A 16,484-nucleotide genomic window follows, 5' to 3' on the forward strand; every position below is an offset into this window, starting at 1 on the left:
AAGCAAAACCAAGCATGTAATAGTGATTGTCATACCATGTGCATGAATCACACAAGTGGCAAGAAAATAGGGGCAGTCAGGCATAATACAGGTTATGTAGACAGTAAACACAAGGTCAATCAAAATGGACTCAAATGTCTATATACCAATGCACAGAGTATGAGGAATAAACAGGGAGAATTAGAAATTCAAGTAAAAGAGGGCAGATATGATATTATTGCCATTACAGAAACTTGGTGGGATGAAACTGACAAATGGAACATACAGCTAGAAGGATTTAAATTATTTAAAAGAAATAGACCAAATAAAAGAGGAGGTGGAGTTGCACTATATATAAGAAATAACTATGTTTCTACAGAAATAGAGCACAACAATAATGAGAACTATCTTGAATGCATTTGGGTCAATATTAAAGGTTGTGGGGGAAATGACATTGCCATAGGTCTATACTACAGGCCACCCAACCAAGCAGAGGAAGAAGATGAACTTTTTGCTAGTCAGCTAACTAAGGTATGTAGGAAGCACACCACAATAGTAATGGGAGATTTTAACTACCCTGACATCAACTGGGAAACAAACTCTGCACCAAGTGGAAGATCCAACAGGTTCCTAACAAACCTAGCAGACAACTTTGTTTTCCAAAAAGTAGAGAAGGAAACAAGGGGATCAGCCATACTGGACTTAATTCTCACTAACAGAGAGGAAATGATAGAAGGTGTTGAAGCCATAGGAACCCTGGGGGCAAGTGACCATGCAATATTGGAATTCAACATTATCCAAACACAAGTAGTAGAACAAAGTCAAACTAGAGTCTTGGACTTTAAGAAAGCTAATTTCAATAAACTTAGAGAGAGCTTGGGAAAAATTCCATGGATGAGAATCCTCGAGGGGAAAACAACTCAAGAAGCTTGGGAAATTTTGAAAAATGAGATTAGAAAAGCCCAGTCTAACACAATACCAATGAAGAAGAAAAACAACAGCTCCCAAAAGAAACCAGCATGGCTGCATAAACAACTATCTGACAAACTGAAAGACAAAAAAAGTAAGTATAAAAAGTGGAAGGAGGGGGACATAACTAAGGCAGAATATCAGCAAATAGCCCGAGCCTGTAAAGATGAAGTGAGGAAAGCTAAGGCTCACAATGAAGAAAGGCTTGCCACAAAAGTAAAAATTAACAAAAAAAGCTTCTTCCAACATGTTAAAAACAAGAAAAAAGTTAAGGAAACAATTGGTCCATTGCTAGGAGAAAGTGGCAAGAAGGTGACAAGCAACAGGGAGAAAGCAGAACTATTTAACTCATGTTTTGCATCTGTCTTTACACAAAGGGATAAAACAGTCCAACCTATCAAAAGCAGCACCACAAAATTAGGAACACAAATTGAAATAGGGAAGAAAATGGTAAGTGAGCACCTGTCTACCCTAGATGAGTTCAAATCACCAGGACCGGATGGATTACACCCCAGAGTTCTGAAGGAACTAGCAGACGAGATCTCAGAACCACTGAATTATATCTTTCAGAGATCCTGGAACACCGGGGAACTACCAGAGGACTGGAAAAGAGGTGATGTGGTTCCCATCTTCAAAAAAGGGAAAAAATTAGATCCAGGAAACTACAGACCTATCAGCCTAACCTCAATACCAGGAAAGATTCTGGAAAAAATAATCAAGCAACGAATTTGCGAACACCTAGAAGCAAACAAAGTAATAGCCAAAAGCCAACATGGATTTGTCAAAAACAGATCATGCCAGACTAATCTTATTGCATTCTTTGATAATGTGACAAAATTAGTGGACCAGAGGAATGCCGTTGATATAGTTTACTTGGACTTCAGTAAGGCTTTTGATAAGGTAGACCATAACCTACTACTAGATAAAGTAGAAGAATGTGGGTTAGACAGCATCACCACCAGATGCATTGGTAACTGGCTGACCAACCGCACTCAACGTGTAGTTCTCAATGGAACTGCATCTACATGGAGGGAAGTATGCAGTGGAGTACCCCAAGGCTCTGTTTTAGGCCCAGTACTCTTCAACATCTTCATCAATGATTTGGAAGAGGGAATAAATGGGGAACTCATCAAATTTGCAGATGATACCAAGCTGGCAGGAATAGCCAACACTCCAGAAGATAGGCTTAAGATACAGAAGGATCTTGACAAACTTGAACATTGGGCACTATCTAATAAAATGAAATTCAATGGTGAAAAGAGTAAGGTTCTACATTTAGGCAACAAAAACGGAATGCACAGGTACAGTATAGGTGATACCTTACTCAGTAGTAGTAACTGTGAAAGGGATCTTGGAGTCCTAGTGGACAACCATTTAAATATGAGCCAGCAGTGTGCAGCAGCTGCCAAAAAAGCCAACACAGTTCTAGGCTGCATCAACAGAGGGATAGAATCAAGATCACGTGAAGTGTTAATACCACTTTATAATGCCTTGGTAAGGCCACACTTGGAATACTGCATTCAGTTCTGGTCGCCACGATGTAAAAAAGATGTGGAGATTCTAGAAAGAGTGCAGAGAAGAGCAACAAAGATGATTAGGGGACTGGAGACTAAAACATATGAAGAACGGTTGCAGGAACTGGGTATGTTTAGCTTAAGAGAAAGAAGGACTAGGGGAGACATGATAGCATTATTCCAATATCTCAGAGGTTGCCACAAAGAAGAGGGAGTCAAACTATTCTCCAAAGCACCTGAGGGTAGAACAAGAAGCAATGGGTGGAAACTAATCAAGGAGAGAAGCAACTTAGAACTGAGGAGAAATTTCCTGACAGTGAGAACAATTAATCAGTGGAACAGCTTGCCTCCAGAAGTTGTGAATGCCCCAACACTGGAAGTCTTTAAGAAGATGTTGGATAGCTATTTGTCTGAAACGGTATAGGGTTTCCTGCCTAGGGAGGGGGTTGGACTAGAAGACCTCCAAGGTCCCTTCCAACTCTACTATTGTATTGTATTGTATTGTATTGTATTGTATTGATGTGAAGGAAATAGATTACTATTAATTGTGGATAATTAACTAAGTGAAATGTTTATTACAAAATTAAATTTGAGGATATATGTTATCTATAGTAAAATAGAATTAAAGATGGAAATGATATATTAATTTGATTAATTTAGAGGGGCAAATAATGATATTGTTTATTAAGAAGAAATTAAACCTAAGATGGAAAATACAGAAAAAAAATTACTAGCTGAAATTGGAAATGGAACTATGATGTAAAATGAATTATGCATATAAGAAGACTTTAAGGGGGGAAACCCGGGCAGCATTCTGTTTATAAAAGAAATTAAATATGTAACAAAAAAAAAACGTTTAAAAAAAAGGACTAAAACTGGGTGTTCCAAAAACAGTGAACTTTCAAAAGGCAGGGCTTGACGTTGCAACGACACAACATGCAATCCTGGGGCTCCAGGATTGCTGTCGATATCTCTGTTGCTGGATGATCCTTTGGGATCTAAACTGTTCTGAAGGAACGGTGATAGTGAAGGGCATGTCCTGCTGATCTCAGGGGCATCGCAAAGCCCCTGATTGATCCAGAAAAAAGCTCCTTTTGCCGGCCACAAGAGAATCAGCCAATATGGCTACAGAAGGTTGGGACAAGCCCCTGAAACGAAAGCAGCACAGGAGAGACAATGTGTTGAAATGGTGAGAAAAATCTTTATTATTAGAGAAGAGAAAACCCAAAAGACTCAGAGTTGAAATAAAATTGAAGACAGAAGGAAACAAACGGCGAATTTACCCTGGTTTAAAACTATCGTGTTATCTTTTTCACTTTAATTTTGTTTATTTTTTATGGATGGACTTTTTACAAATGCCTCTTACTTTGAAACTGGACTGGTCTTTTCTCCCCCCTTCTTCCTCTATACTCTTCCCATTTTTTGTGTTTGTGGATTAAAAGCCCCTTTCCTCGCAAGGCTCAGCCAGGTCATAATCTTCAAACATTTTTTTTTCTCTTTCCAGAGAAAAACCCTTTCCGGAGTTCGGAGTTTAGAAAAGAGAGCCAAAAACAGAGGAAAAAGATGTAACACTGCCATCTAGTGGCTAAAGGTTCGGCAATATCTGATATTACAAAGCTATCGGCTTGGTTTACTGAAAGGGTCAGTGGAAAAAACTTCACTGAATTTGTTCAGTGAACCTAGCAAAAGCCTTGGATGTTTTAGTGGCAGTGTCTATAACTTGGAAAAATGACATTATATGAAGAAGAAAAGGAATTAACATTGCAAAAAATTATGTTAAAAATTTAAAAACTCTTAATAACTACAAAGAATTGAAAAGAGTCTTGAATTTATAGATCAAAATACAAAATATCAAAATCCAGAAAGTATGGAGGGAAGTGTTGAGAATACTTATAAAACAACGATGAAATTTCAGGACAGAGTTCAAAAAATTACAGAGACATATGAAAGTGATAAGAAAATTGTTGACATTGACAGCAAGTCGAGTGTGGAGGGAAATGATAAGTGTGGAATACGGAAAGGAGAGATTGATGAACTGGAACTCTATCTCAGATGTCAAAACATAGATGAAGATAGGGAGAAAATTTGGCAAAGATAATGACAGTAGCACCAGTGATAACAAAAGTCAAGCAAATGAAAGGAACAGATGGAGGGTTTCGAATTCTTTTAAGATATCCAATGAACAATAAGTTGTCAAGAGAAGTCCACATACATAAGACTTATCAAGAAAACACTTAGAATACAGATTCTACAAATGGCAAGAGATATTGGACTGCACTATTTCTGGAAGAATACAGGATGATGAAATGAAATGTCACAATAAAATTTAGTTAAATGTAGTTAAACTTTGAGTATTATGTATAAGATAAAGTAATAATAGCTATAGTCAAATAAATGATCAATAATGATAATAAAGCATTTATATATACTAGATTGATAATATGAAATTTTATATAAACTGTAAGTGAGGATGATGGAGATGATGTTGAAAAGCCTTTTTATAAAAGATAAATAATTCTATATAGAAGAGAATATAAAGATGTAATATCATTGGATGATTTCAGGATGATATAATGAAATGCCATAATATAAATTTACCATTTATCAAATTTAATATGCCTCATATAAAAAGGATGTAATAATAGCTATGCTTAATGGAAGTTTAACAAATAATAATTTGTATAAATGTATATTAGGTTGATACTAATAATGGAAAAAACATGGAATTGAAAATTATTAGCGAATGTTATTAATGCTAAAATAATAGAATGATTTAGAATAGGATACAAAAAATTATTTATTATTGGATATATTTATAATGCAGCGATGGCGAACCTTTTTTGGCTCGTGTGCCACAAGGGGGGAGCGCAGGGGGGTCGTGTGCGGGCGTGCCGCACCCATAATGCAATACGCCCCCCCCAGTGCGCATGCGTGCACAATGCGCGACCCCCCCATTTTTACATGCTTTTTTCGCCCTCCCCAGGCTCCAGAAGCTTTATAGGAGCCTGGGGAGGGCGAAAAGAGCCTCCCCCACCCCCCCCGGAGGCCCTCTGGAAGCTTCAGGGACCGTCTGGAGCAGGGGTGGCGAACATGCGGCTCTTGAGCCGCATGCGGCTCCCGGCCAAAATGAATGCGGCTCTTTGCCTCTTATCATTATTTTGTATACTGTGGCTCTTTGCCAAGTTTGGATTTTGTCCCTTTCGGCGCTAAACCTGGATTGCGCGCTCCCTTTCGGCGCTAAACCCGGAAGTACGGTCTTGCCCCGCCCCTGGCGACACGACGACGCTTGCCTACGCTCCACCAGCTCGGCTGGGAACGGAGACGTTTCTCTGCTCAGCAATGTCTTCAGTGGAGTGGTGGCAGCCTGGCAGGCTGAGCCTGCGTCCCTTTCAGGCGCTCCGCTCCGCTGAGGAAACGTCTCCGTTCCCAGCCGAGCTGGTGGAGCCCAGGCAAGCGTCGTCGCGTCGCCAGGGGCGGGGCAAGACCGTACTTCCGGGTTTAGCGCCGAAAGGGAGCGCGTGGTGTGGCTCTCTGACTCTCACAGTTTAAAATTTTGGCTCTTTTTGTCGAACTTGTTCGCCACCCCTGCCCTATACCCTTAAAAGCGAATTAAACCTAAATACAGCTGTACAGAATTATAAAAGTTAAAATCAACTAAAAAGCGTACCCCTAAAAATTTAAAAATGCAGACTTGAGGAACTAAAATTGGGATTAGGCCAGGCCGGCTAAATTGAACAGGTGGGTTTTAAGCTTCTTACGGAAGGAGCGGAGGTCGGTGGTAGTTCTGATATCCGGGGGGAGGTCATTCCAGAGGGTCGGGCCCATCACAGAGAAGGCCCTACTCCTGGGCGTCGCCCGCTGGCATTGCCTAATGGACGGCACCCGGAGGAGTCCCTCTCTGTGAGAGCGAATCGGTCGAAGGAATGTATGGGGCAGGATACGATCCCGCAAATAACTAGGTCCTGTGCCATGGAGCGCTTTAAAGATGATAACCAACACCTTGAAACGCACCCGGAAAGCCACAGGTAGCCAGTGCAGCCCGCGCAGCAGAGGTGTTACGTGGGAGTATCTGGTGACTCCCACAATTGTCCGCGCGGCCGCATTCTGAACCAGCTGCAGCCTTCGGGTGCATCTCAAGGGAAGCCCCATGTAGAGAGCATTACAGTAGTCCAGTCGAGACGTCACCAGCGCATGAGTGACTGTGCAGAGGGCGTTCCAGTCCAATAGGGGACGCAATTGGCGCACCAGGCGAACCTGGTGAAACGCCCCCCTTGCCACAGCTGTCACATGGTCATCCATTGACAGCCGGGCATCCAGGAGGACGCCCAAATTGCGTGCCCGATCCACGGGGGCCAGCTGTTCGCCCCCAATGGCCAGTGATGGACGCAACTGGTTGAACCGGGGTGCCGGTAACCACAGCCACTCCGTCTTGGACGGGTTGAGCTTGAGTCTGTTACTTCCCATCCAGATCCGTACGGCTTCCAGACATCGGGACATCACTTTGACGGCATTGTTGGGGTGGTCCGGGGTAGAGATGTACAGCTGCGTGTCATCAGCGTACAGATGGTAATCTACCCCGAACCCACAAATGATCTCGCCCAGCGGCTTCATGTATGTGTTGAACAGGAGAGGCGAGAGGACCGACCCCTGCGGCACCCCACAGGTGAGCGGCCTCAGGCTCGACCTCTGCCCCCCTGTCAACACACATTGCGTTCTACCAGAGGTAGGAGGAGAACCACCGCAGAATGGTGCCCCTCACCCCCAACCCCTCCAGGCGACGCAGTAGGATACCATGGTCGATGGTATCGAAAGCCGCCGAGAGATCTAATAGGACCAAGATGGAGGAACAACCCCCATCTCTGGCCCTCCAGAGATCATCCACCAACGCGACCAAAGCCATCTCCGTGCTGTGACCGGGCCGGAAGCCGGACTGGCGTGGATCCAGATAATCAATTTCCTCCAAGTGCCGTGGGAACTGTTGCGCCACCACACTCTCTACAACTTCGCCAAAAAGGTTGGAGACGGGACGGTAATTAACTAACTTAGCTGGGTCCAGAGAAGGCTTCTTGAGTAGGGGCCTCACCACCGCCTCTTTCAAGATGGCCGGCAAGGACCCCTCTCTCAGTGAAGCGTTCACTAGATCCTGGAGCCAGCCTCGTGTGACCTCCCAGGATGCCAGTATAAGCCAGGAGGGACACGGGTCCAGTAAACATGTGGTGGCTCGCAGTCGTCCACGTAACCTGTCCATATCGTCGGAAGTAACAGAGTCAAACTCCTCCCAGGATGGCACCTCAAGACCCACCTCCGACGTCTCTTCTAGACCGCTAACGGAGACCCACTCGCTGTGAATCTGAGCGATTTTGTCCTGCAGATATTCCCCAAATTCCTCTGCTCTACCCTGCAGGGGGGGCTTCCCGCGGCCTCCCTGTGAAAGGAGGGAGCGGGTCACCCTAAACAGGGCGGCAGGGCGGTTATCTGCGGACGCAATAAGAGTGGCACAATATTGTCGTTTGGCCACTCTTAATGCCACAAGGTAAGTCTGTAAATAGGCTCTCACCTGTGCTCAGTCAGACTCGGAGCGTGACAATCTCCATCTGCTCTCTAGGCGTCTCTTGCGGCGCTTCATCACCCCCAGCTCCTCGGTAAACCAAGGGGCCTGGGTGGTTTGATGCCGCAAGAGAGGCCGCAAAGACGCAACCCGGTCCAGGGCGCCGGCGGCCGCACTATTCCATGCGGCCACTAGGTCCTCCGTCCGGGTGCGGGTCAGGGCTACAGGGAATGGCCCAAGCTCTGTCTGGAACCTAACAGGTTCCATCAAGCGCCTGGGGCGGAACCATCTAGAACATTCCGGTTCCGCCTCCCCGCGATGGGGAGTAGCGGTTGGAAAGTCGAGCCGGAGAAGTGAGTGATCTGACCATGACAGGGGCGTGATAACTAAATCCCCTACTCCCAGATCACTCCTCCACTGGCCAGATACAAAAATAAGGTCCAGTGTGTGACCTCCCTCGGGTGTGGGGCCCTGAATTACCTGGGTCAGGTCCATGGCTGTCATGGAGGCCATGAACTTCCGAGCCACCTCGGAGGTTTCCCCTACCGATGGCAGGTTAAAGTCCCCCATGACTAACAGCCTGGGGGTCTCAACCGCCATCTCGGCGATCACCTCGAGGAGCTCGGGCAGGGCCGCTGATGCATAGCGAGGAGCCAGGTATACAATCAGCAAGCCCAACTGTCTCCCAGGGCCCCACTTCAGACATAGGGACTCACAACCGGTTATCTATGGCACAGTGGACTCTCTTGGCTCAAGGCCTTCCCTTACGATAACCGCTACCCCGCCACCCCTACCCTGGGCCTGCGGCTGATGAAATGCACGGTAGCCTGGCGGGCACATTTCCACGAGGGGGAGACCTCCCTCGTGGCCCAGCCAGGTCTCCGTTATCCCTGCCAGGTCCGGCTCCCCCTCCGAGATCAAGTAGTTAATGAGGGGGGCTTTGTTGGCAACGGACCTGGTGTTGCATAGCATCAGTCTCAAGCCCCGGCTCTGTAGGTCCTGACCACCTAGATTGCAGGGGTTGGGACAAATGACCGGCCGTATCCAACGGCCATGGTCTCCCAACCGGTTAAAAGATCTCAGCCTACCCTCGCACCTACCCCTCCCCACGACCGTTAGAATGGGAAGACCTTCTTCTGGAATATCGCCACTCCCCCTTCTCATAATCGCTCCGCTCACTCCCTTGTTAAACCCACCTGTCTGCCTGGCACTAGTCCCTCCCTCAGCCTGATTGAACCCACCCCCCGCCCTGGAACCCCTTAAGAGACGAATAAAAGATCTAATTAAAAAACCCCTAAGGTTGCGCTTCGTCCACCTCTCTGGATTGATAAATGATTTATTGGTAGCTGGCAAAGACCAGAAAGGTGTAGAGGATACGTCAATCACCTTCCTTCAAACACTTGGTTGAAAAGGGCTACACAGTATCTAGGAAGAAAGTCCAATGGGCCACTCAGGAAGTGCAGTACTTGGGTTTTGTTCTACGCAAAGGCTGTCGGCTACTGCATGAAAGCCACCTAAGGCAATATCAGCCTTACTAACATTAAACAGCTGCAGATCTTTTTAGGTATCATTAGCTATGCACGACTGTGGATTCCAATGTATTCCATCGTTGCTAAACCCCTTTACCAATTAACCGAAAAAGATATGGCCTGGGAATGGACAGGGGAACACCAGAAAGCATGGCAGGACTTGAAAGATGCATTGGGCCATGCTTCTGCTTTGGCTTTACCCGACCAGATGAACTTTTTGTTTCTGAAATGAAGGGCTGTGCCCTGGACATTTTACTGCAAAAACTGGGCCCAAAAAGAGTTCCTGTGGCTTACCTTTCTAAAATCCTGGATCCAGTGGCCAGAGGCTGGCCAGTCTTGGACCATACAATAATTTTCTTTACATTTTAACCGAGTTTACAGAGAGAGAAACATTTAATCTGATGCTTTGGAGCACAAGAAAAGTAAGCACATTTAGGGAATTTCAGCCTATTTTACCAATTAAGTAACATATTGAGAAATTTTCGGGGTGGGGGAAGAGGACATGATATCATGCAGACATGAAGAGTGTAACAAGGATTTTTTTTAAAAAAAATCCAGTGTTCTTTAACTCTAAGAATCAAGCAGGTAAATAATGTGTTACGGCACACATAGTCACTATTCAGAGTGAGCTGAATGGCATACTAATTTAATACATAAATAAATAAATATGAAGCAAGTTATATAAATAGAACACCAGGGTAGAATAATAGTGTTTCAAAACAATTACTTTTTCTAGGCCGATAAATAGTAAAATACGATGACTGTACGTTTTAAATACTGTATTAAAAATGTATCTGAGGCAATATTAGGTAAAAGGGACATTCTAACATATATCTTTAAGTATTTATCAATATTTATGATTGAATTAAATTCCTATGAATTCAGCACAATTCAGTTCCAACTATGTTCAAGACCATAGCATAAAAATAAAAGGCTAATCATAATGTACCACAAATGGATCCACATTTCTACTCAAAAAATCAGCTCAGATGAGTTCACTGGAGTTTTTTCTCACCAAAATGACTATATCCTATTTTTTTTTTAAAAAAATGAAGAAATCGGGAAGAAGGAGGAAAGAATATAAACTTGTTCACTGTACTATAGCCATCATTTAACAGGACTGAATGCATAGACACTGTAACTTGCTAAAATGCCTACCTTTCTTTTCCAAGCAAGCCCAAACACCTGCTTTTAAAAGTTAATACATACTGTGTTTCCCCGAAAATAAGACAGTGTCTTATTTTCTTTTGCCCCACGAAATATGGCCTTGGGCTTATTATAGGGGGAGGGCTTATTATTTTCTGGGGCAGGTGAGAAGTGAGGTGCGCCTTTTCCTTTCCAGCTCCGTCGCATTCCTTGCCATTGTGTTCAGGGAAGCCGCTGGTAAAAAAAACCAAAACTTTTCACGAGTTCAATCAAACTTCTTGAAGTCGCAAAAAGTTTTTTTTTTTTTTACCAGGAGCTTCCCTGGGCACAATGGAGAGGAACGTGATGCCCTGGAAAGGTAAGAGGCGCGCCTCATGGCCCAACACCACCCACCTCACCCCAATGGTAAAGGCAGCCCGCACCCGTAGGTGGTACAGTGGTAATGGCAGGGACTGGTTGCGCATGCGCTTAAATAGTTGTGGGTGGGCTTATTTTCAGGGGAGGGCTTATTATGGCGCATGCTCTCAAAAGCCCGATTGGGCTTATTAGCAGGGCATGTCTTACTTTCGGGGAAACACGGTAACAGGAGCTGAAGTAAAATCACAGTGATTGTATATGAAATCAACTTCTAGGATTGCATCTAGAGTTTACCAGTGCAGCAAGAAGCATAGAATTTGCCAAAATAAACTATTATTTCCAAGTTATTACTTAGCTAAACTTTAGATATAAAGGTGTATTACAAAATGTATGGTAGGAAGCCTCTGGGTTTTAAAACTACAACATTGTATTAACGTAATTAAGAAACTACTCTTAAACTGCATTAACTTAAAATTTAAAAAATAGCCATGCTAGTTATCAAACAATTTCATCAAATGGAAATACAACTGCACTTTTTATAACAAAGCCAGGACAATTTTATAGTTTTTGAAATGATATATTTTAAAATGAGATTTAAATAGATGATAACTGTCTCATAACTTTAGATACTGTGCTTTTTCATATTCACTATTCTAATAAAAGGATAACATCAATTGCGGCCTGGTTTATATACATCAAAGAGCTTATGATACACACACACACACACACACACACACACACACACACACAGAGTACAATAGACTACAGTTAAATACATGTATTTGTCTAACAGAGAGTTGGGGCTACTCACAATTAGTAGAAGCACAAATGCCACTTCGCCCCATACGAAAACTCCCTTCTCATAAATGCAGTATTTAACTGGAAGATATTGTATAAAATATTTAGAAATATTACTATGAAACACAAAACATTTTAACAATTGCATCATAGCCACAAATTTTGAGAAGCAACATTGCATTTGTAACTACCATTTTTCCCCAGTATGTCTATCAGAAAGCAATAAGCCTAGCAAAAAGCATATATATATATATATTCATATTCGTAATGAATTGCAGAAAATGCAATGCATTTATCATATACAACTCCAAATGTATTAAACTATTTGACAGAAAAGTTTTAAAACTATTGTACTATATTATATTTCTGTTAGGGAAATAATTAGAAGTATGCTATAACAACAATATGAAGCATATGCATAGCTTTTGTCATTACACATAACGCACATACTTCAAAAAAGTCACAATAATCTCAAACCTTCCCAAAGCTAGGAGAAATTCCTAAACTAGGAGAACTTGATCAATAAGTTACATGACTGCTGTTGCATATAGTCCTTTCTTGCTAAAAAAAAAATCTTAATGTAATGGTCCCAAATCAGAAAATGATGCTACAAAGCATGTTACTGTTCCTAGGTTCTGAGAAGCAAAGCAGAAATAATTCTCTCAACTCTTTAGGGTTTTTGTGTTCTTTAAGTCTTGGTGCCCCCTACATTTCCATAGCAATAAATTACATCCAAGTTATTTTTCTAAACTTATAAACAATCTCTTTTTGAAACTTTACTTGGATGATTAAAATTAAACGTTCTTTAAGATACAGTGCTTACTTTCTGTTGTTGATGTTGTTATAATTATTTGATAGAGATGGAGAAATCTTTGGTAAAGTTGGAAAATTGGATGCACCTGGTGACCTTTAAAAATATGAAAATGTTAAATTAGATAAAAATGTTGAGATTGTAAAATTAATAATGAAAAAGGAAAAACTAACATGAAGCAATGTATGTGAATAATAATAAAAAAAGATTCTTATGGTCAAAGTAACAAATACCCAAGTACTCTAACTTGCCCATTTTCAAAAGGTATTTGAAAATATCACTCAAAAAGCATAAAAAAAAATTGGTCAGCCAAATCCCAAATTAGGCTTTAGCAAAAAAAAAAAAAAGACCTCTACCAAAAATTAGTTTGGATGCTAATAAAAGACATCACTTTTAAAAAACAAGGCTTTTTTATAATGTTATTAATAAAGGTGCATCAATATTGTCAAAAAAATATGGGAATAAGAGCAGTTTAAAGCACTTGTTCACTTTGCATTTTAGAACAGTGATTCCTAATTTGTTTAGGTCACAATACCCTTTGAGAATCTGATAAGAACATAGAGCTCCATAGAAAAATGTGCATTACAATGTTTTGCATTGAATTAATTTTACTGCACAGTAAACTACTTTTTCTTAATGAAGAATCTAAAAATAGACTTTTGAAATGTCCAGTTCCCCAAAAAACCTACATTGTGTAAATAAAATAAAGTTTAATTTTCCTCTAAGTGAATTTAATGAGAATGTAATGAGATGTTGCTTGGTTTCAATCAGATGTTGAAATTGATTGTGGCATTTGATAAGACAATGTGCATGTCATCTCTGATATCTAAATTATTTTTATTTATTTTTATTTTGATGCAACAAGTGTTGAAAATTATGACTGACAAAGGAGATGATACCAAATGGGATCAGAGCTCCCATATTTTGCTGTATTAGAACAAGGGTACATTTGTGACAAGAACATCAGAATTCTCCAAAACTCTTCAAATTGAATTCATCAGCATCATTTGCTCTGTCCTCAAAGCATTGAGGCCACCTTTGGCAGGATCTGCATCACTAATGTTGTCTATACCAGCAAGGAAAGAACTATAAATCCATACTTCTGTTTCAAAGTGTCTGAGCAGAAATAACTTCCAAAAGAGTTCTGCAGAATTTCTACGTTTGCAGATAGCCATGGAGAATCTGACAATACTTTGTCTGCAGCCTGTAGTGCTTCCTTCAGCAATGGAAAGTTGATATAGTTGTCTACTTCCAAAATTCTTTCAGAATGGCAACTTGGCCAAAAGAGTTCATAGTTTTTTTAGCTGCATCTATACAGGTGCAACTTGAAACATTAGAATATTGTGCAGAAGTTCATTTATTTCAATAATGCAACTTAAAAGGTGAAACTAATATATGAGATAAGATTCATTACATACAAAGCAAGATAGTTCAAGCTGTGATTTGTCATAATTGTGATGATTATGGCATACAGCTCATGAAAACCCCAAATCCACCATCTCAGAAAATTAGAATATTACATGCAATCAATAAAACAAGGATTACACATAGAATAATATCTCTGAAAAGTATAAGTATGCATATGTACTCAGTACTTGGTTTGGGCCCCTTTTGCAGCAATTACTGCTTCAATGTGGCGTGGCATGGGAGCTATCAGCCTGTGGCACTGCTGAGGTGTTATGGAAGGCCAGGATGCTTCAATAGCGGCCTTCAGCTCTTCTGCATTGTTCAGTCTCATGTCTCTCATCTTTCTCTTGGCAATGCCCCATAGATTCTCTATGGGGTTCAAGTCAGGCGAGTTTGCTGGCCTTCATTAAGTCCAGGGTCAACACAGCCATCTACCAGGAGATTTTGGAGCACTTCATGCTTCCTTCCACAGACGAGCTTTATGGGATGCTGACTTCATTTTCCAGCAGGACGTGGCACCTGCCCACACTGCCAAAAGCACCAAAACCTGGTTCAATGACCGTGGGATTACTGTGCTTGATTGGCCAGCAAACTCGCCTGACCTGAACCCCATAGAGAATCTTGAATTATCTTGCTTTGCATGTAATGAGTCTTATCTCATATATTAGTTTTACCTTTTAAGTTGCATTACTGAAATAAATGAACTTTTGTACGATATTCAAATTTTTCGAGTTTCACCTGTAATGGTATCTAAAAGGCCTTGAACAATAACATCTGTCTTATTCATACAGCTGAAAATATCTGCTAAGGTTAAAAAATGAACAAACTGCTCTCTATCAAAACTGTTGAGATAGGGCTTTTCTTCTGTCTCAAAAAAAGTTGCCTGATGTTCCACGAAGTGCTTCAAGATTTGTCCAATGGAAACCAACAAACTTCTGTGTATTAGAGAAGAACTTCTTATTCTGCTCCTCTTGTCTTGACAAAGCTTTTTGAAAAGGTAAGGATTTAAAGAATTGGCTTTGAATTAATGACTGTTGTGTAATCAGGAAAGGTTTTGTTCAGAACTCTTGACATATTCCTTGATATCAGTCCATATTGATGTAGAAAGCAATGAAGCATGATGATGTGATGCTGCTTTCTTCATGAAGCAGCAAAAATAGATATGTTTCCAAAAATCAGAGATATTCTATTTGTGCACCAAGTACCAAGATTTTTCTTTTCTGTTCATTTTCGAATATCTATAGCATTCATAGTTCCTAAAAGAGACTCATAAAATTGGAATGCTACAGTGGGATTAGCATCCACATAATAGATGAAAACTGGGAGGTACCTGCAGTGAAAAATGCATGTTTCTAGTTTTTAATCTAGTTTCATTTTGATGGGAAATGGTGTAGCTGCCAATTCCTCCATGACATCAAAATATTATATGAAATTTTAGTGATGACAAGATTTGAAAGAGTGCTGCTTCCATTTGTTTTCTCATTCTAAACCATAAGCCACCTCAATTATTGAAAGGATGCAGGGTTGTGGAAATTCAAATTCTACTCAAATTTTAGCTTTTTGAAATTGAATGTTCTTGTCACAGAAAAAGAGCCACATTTATGTATTTCCAGAAAGGACAGACTGTGACCTGATCAAAACAAGAACACATATCCATAATCATGAAGGCACAATGTATCTTTAAATACTAATAATGAAAACTGTTCTAGTTGTTATGGCATGACTGTGATATCTAATCACATATAGTAGTATTCTGTGCCACCCTGTGTTTGTTTTCAATGAAACAGTATCTTAACACAGATAGCCCTCAACTTACAACTGTTTGTTCAACAATGGTCCAGAATGGCCACAGAGGGGTGCCTTATGACTCATGAAGCTCTTCTAGCCACTACAAAACATTGCTTTATCAACCCTGCAGTTATGTAATCATGATTAGTTTGCACTTATGACTAGTTGCCAAATGCCCTGTGATAATGTGTGATCACCATTTGCAATCTTCTCCGATGGTTTTTCCCAGTAAGTTAATGGTGAAGCTGGCAGAGAAGGTGGCAAACTGCTGCCACCTGCCAAGAGAAAGAGCCATTTTCCTGGGTGCTGCTCTGGAGAGTCCAAGTATCGGTTAAATATAGCCCAGGACTGAATTGAAACTTTAAGCCACGCCTCTGGTGGCTCTATTCAACTTTTTTCAATTCAGCTAAGCCCAGTGGACGCGCTTCCAGTTTCTCTTCATTCCTAATTGACTGCTTGGACTCTCTAATCGTCTATTTACTTCAAAAAGATTCTATTCTTATTCATTTTTGTGATCTGAGCTTTCTTGGTGTTGCCCCTTCTCCCCCCGCTGGCAGAGCTCCGGCCCCTCCCGTGTCCTGTGTAACCGTTGTAGAGTCTTCTGTTTTTTCTAGGTTCACTTTATTTTTTTCCATAAA

At 41.4% G+C, this 16,484-nt stretch overlaps 1 protein-coding gene across 7 annotated transcripts in view; it reads right to left on the minus strand.

Annotated features, from left to right (window-relative positions):
- The window catches only part of USP15 (ubiquitin specific peptidase 15), a 100,216-nt gene that overhangs the window by 53,243 nt on the left and 30,489 nt on the right, over nucleotides 1-16,484 (minus strand). For 4 of the 7 annotated variants that reach the window (XM_081957003.1, XM_081957005.1, XM_081957007.1 and 1 more), the window contains one exon: nucleotides 12,664-12,747. The exons of 1 other annotated variant lie outside the window; for it this stretch is intronic. In XM_081957003.1, the coding sequence (XP_081813129.1) occupies nucleotides 12,664-12,747 (84 nt within the window). Of the gene's footprint in view, nucleotides 1-11,853; nucleotides 11,922-12,663; nucleotides 12,748-16,484 lie in introns of those variants that run through there. 2 more of the 7 variants (XM_081957008.1, XM_081957010.1) reach the window with 2 other exon arrangements.

This window comes from Natrix helvetica (assembly GCF_964273705.1).
Source record: "Natrix helvetica genome assembly, chromosome: 6".
Taxonomy (NCBI): Eukaryota; Metazoa; Chordata; class Lepidosauria; order Squamata; family Natricidae; genus Natrix; species Natrix helvetica.